This window comes from Pygocentrus nattereri, chromosome 12 (genome assembly GCF_015220715.1).
Source record: "Pygocentrus nattereri isolate fPygNat1 chromosome 12, fPygNat1.pri, whole genome shotgun sequence".
Classification (NCBI taxonomy): domain Eukaryota; kingdom Metazoa; phylum Chordata; class Actinopteri; order Characiformes; family Serrasalmidae; genus Pygocentrus; species Pygocentrus nattereri.
This window is the reverse complement of record NC_051222.1, coordinates 3,691,662-3,694,716: the sequence shown is the minus strand read 5'-3', so window position 1 is coordinate 3,694,716 and position 3,055 is coordinate 3,691,662. Positions and strand designations below refer to the sequence as shown.

Here is a 3,055-nt window from a genome sequence, read left to right as displayed (position 1 = left end):
GAGTGGAACATTAGAACCTGTTTAATCTGACTGAACATGGATGATGTGGTCACTATATCAGACCATTAGAACAGCAGCACTGCTGTCTGTCTGGATTTCTGGGTCACATTCAGACCGTCTGTTCAGTGTTTACTGACTTCACACACATAAAGCCAAAGCACTGAGTGTTTCTACATCAGAATAAAGTTCTGTGTTCAAGTTGATTTGATTTGACCTCAGATACACTTTTAATATAGTGAGAGTGAAATGTGCTCCAACTGGTTTTCTCTCTCTAAAGAAAAGGGAGGTGTCAGATTATCATTCAGTCTGGACTGGGATTGAGTGTGTGCGCAGGAGTGTGTGCGCAGGAGTGTGCGCAGGAGTGTGTTCAGGTGTGTGTGCAGGAGTGTGTGTGCAGGAATATGTACAGGTGTGTGTTCAGGAGTGTGTACAGGAGTGTGTTGAGGAGTGTGATATAATAAGCTGGTGGACTGTGAGAAACTACAGATGGTATTATCATATATGAGCTGATGAGTGTCTCTGCTGTAGGACTGGAGATCCTGATAAAGACGGAGCTGAACTTTTCTAACTGAAGGCTCTGAAAGACTCTGAACTCTGACCTCAGAAGCTGGTCACTCTGCTCTCAGCTTTAGTTCTGCTTGTGAATATGGTTTCAGTGTGGAGTACTGAAGGTAAAGTGGAGACACGTGGTCTTCACACCTGGTTTATTTAAGTCCTCGTCAGAGTTTGAGTTTCTGTGATATTGTTCTGTTTTCATTTGGTTAGTTTCACTTTATAAAAGATAAAGTCCACCAGTTTATACACAGGCAGTGTTTCCCCGAGATTATTTCAGGCTGGGTGCTTGACCCTTCACTGCTCCCACTGTAGTCGTGTGTATGTGGGGTCAGCAAACATGTGGAGGCCAGTGTAGCATCATCATGAGGAATTATTCTTTAATAATGCTCTTTATACGTTTCTACATTAATTACACAAGAAGTGTGATTGTAGGAGTTTATTTATATTCAGTTAATTCATATATGAAGAGTTCATGTATGATTGCTGAATGCTTTAGAGTTTATAATGAGTTAAATAGTAATGTGCATACTTTTTTCTGTAGAAATGTGAAAGTCTAGTGTTAATAGTTTCTTAGCAACTAAATACTTTTAACGTTGTTCAGCCTTTTTTGTAACACTACAAAATGCTATGTGGATCAGGTCTATAAGAAATGCCAAACAGATCTTTATTATAAGGTTATCTGACCAATTCTAAGGCTTTGTGAAAAATGCTTTAGCAAGTTATGTATGCAAATATCCAGCAGGGGAGCTCTCGCTAGTTTTATTCATCAGGAAAACAGCAAAGGTGAAACATCATGTTGAAGTTTAATTTCTTATATTATTCTATTTTCAGCAGTACAACACAGATTTCAATACAATATATAAACCCCAAACTAAAATCTCGGATTATAGAAAAATAAACTTTCTTGATGAAGCTATATGATTAAAGCCTGTGGTGAGTAGATGCTAAAAGACTACTCTAAACTCTAACTCTCTTTAAAAGCAGCTTTAAATAAATTAAAGGTATTTCTGGAGCTCCATAGTTACTTATCATGTGATTATCATGATAACTGTTATAATTAATGATGGTAATTAAAATGTAGTTTCCTTAAATACGTTTACACTCTTTAAAAATGCATTTGAAACTGAAATGATCAGAAAGAACACCAAGCTAGAAAGATGGTAAAATTCAAATGAAAGGTAAACAGCGCCTCTCCTATAGGAGATTATATCTTCTCACCTACTGAACTCATTCTACGGCAAAATTATGTTGAAGATGCTTTAGTACTGATTGGTTTACAGGTTTACTCCAACTGACTGAAGCCTCACTGACATGTTTTTAGAATAAAGACTGAAAAAATATCTGAGCAGGTAAACCTGTGTATGAACTTAAATTTCTCATCTGCTCAAAATTACATTTTGAATTCAGCCATTCCTGCTAACTGAGGTACGTTTAGAGGATAAAGTCTGCAGGCAGTAGGCAAGTGAAAGCAAGTGACTGGAGAATGAAAACTACTAAAAACGTTTTATCTTTTATTTCAGCTCTGCCTTTATCTCCTTTTATCTGTCCAAACTGTGAAACACATGCCGTACATGGTACTGGGAGGAAGGGGTGGGGTTTAGAAATGTGGCAGAAAGGGGCAGTTTACAATTTGCATACTAAGCATTTTCACAGATCTTGGCATTCTTCAGGAAATTACTCAACCATAAATATGTTGTTTGAGTAACTGAGTTTTTTAACCTCAGTCACAAGCTGAGGATATTTCTGAGCTGGCTCAGGTATGTCATTGGAAATTATCTGGACAAATAAAACTAAAGCAAATCATCTTACATGAGAAAAATGTTTTTTCAAACATTTTCCTGGTGTCAAATTTAAAGTGGGCATATATATATTTATATACACTGTTATGTTGTGTGTTATGTTCAATTAAATTTAAGATTTAAGCGATTTGCATATAATTGCATTTTTTATCTACATTTTGCACAGCTTCCCAAAATGAGGTTGTAAGTAACATTTCAAACACAGCAACTTTAAAGAATTCTTCATTAAATCAGATCAAACGATGATCTGAATATTTCAGCAAGACTTTTTTTTCATTTTAGTGTGTGATGCTATGATGTTTCCTCACATAAAGCAGTTTCTGTTTTGACCGTGTGCAGCATGCTCATGAAGAATTTCACATAAATCCTACACCTGAGCTCACACATCACCACCCCTAGTCTGATCACATTAATATTCAGGACACTAAAAAACAAACAACATGAAAAAGAAATCTGAGCACAACAGAATTATTGTAATAATCCTGTATTAGATTAGATTTCCTTATATGGCTGTAAACCTCCGAATCTGTATTTTATACACATCAACAGGCAATGGGTTGACACCTGTTAACTAGCTAGCTAATAAGCACTTGCAATAAAACATATACAACAGCTTTGAAGTTCAATAAACAGTATATTTTTCTACAACAAAGCAAGAACAGGAGGTAGAAGGACACCGTACCTGTTCAGCAAGGATTAGT

General features: G+C 36.2%; 1 protein-coding gene across 2 annotated transcripts in view; it reads left to right on the top strand.

Moving 5' to 3' along the window:
• Positions 1-634: 634 nt before the first annotated feature.
• Positions 635-3,055, top strand: part of LOC108443649 (ribonuclease inhibitor-like) — a 48,538-nt gene continuing 46,117 nt past the window's right edge. The window contains exon 1 of one of the 2 annotated variants that reach the window (XM_037543587.1): positions 635-671. In XM_037543587.1, coding sequence (XP_037399484.1) covers positions 647-671 — 25 coding nt within the window. In that variant the 5' untranslated portion in view covers positions 635-646. Of the gene's footprint in view, positions 672-2,205; positions 2,313-3,055 lie in introns of those variants that run through there. The other variant, XM_037543588.1, reaches the window with a different exon arrangement.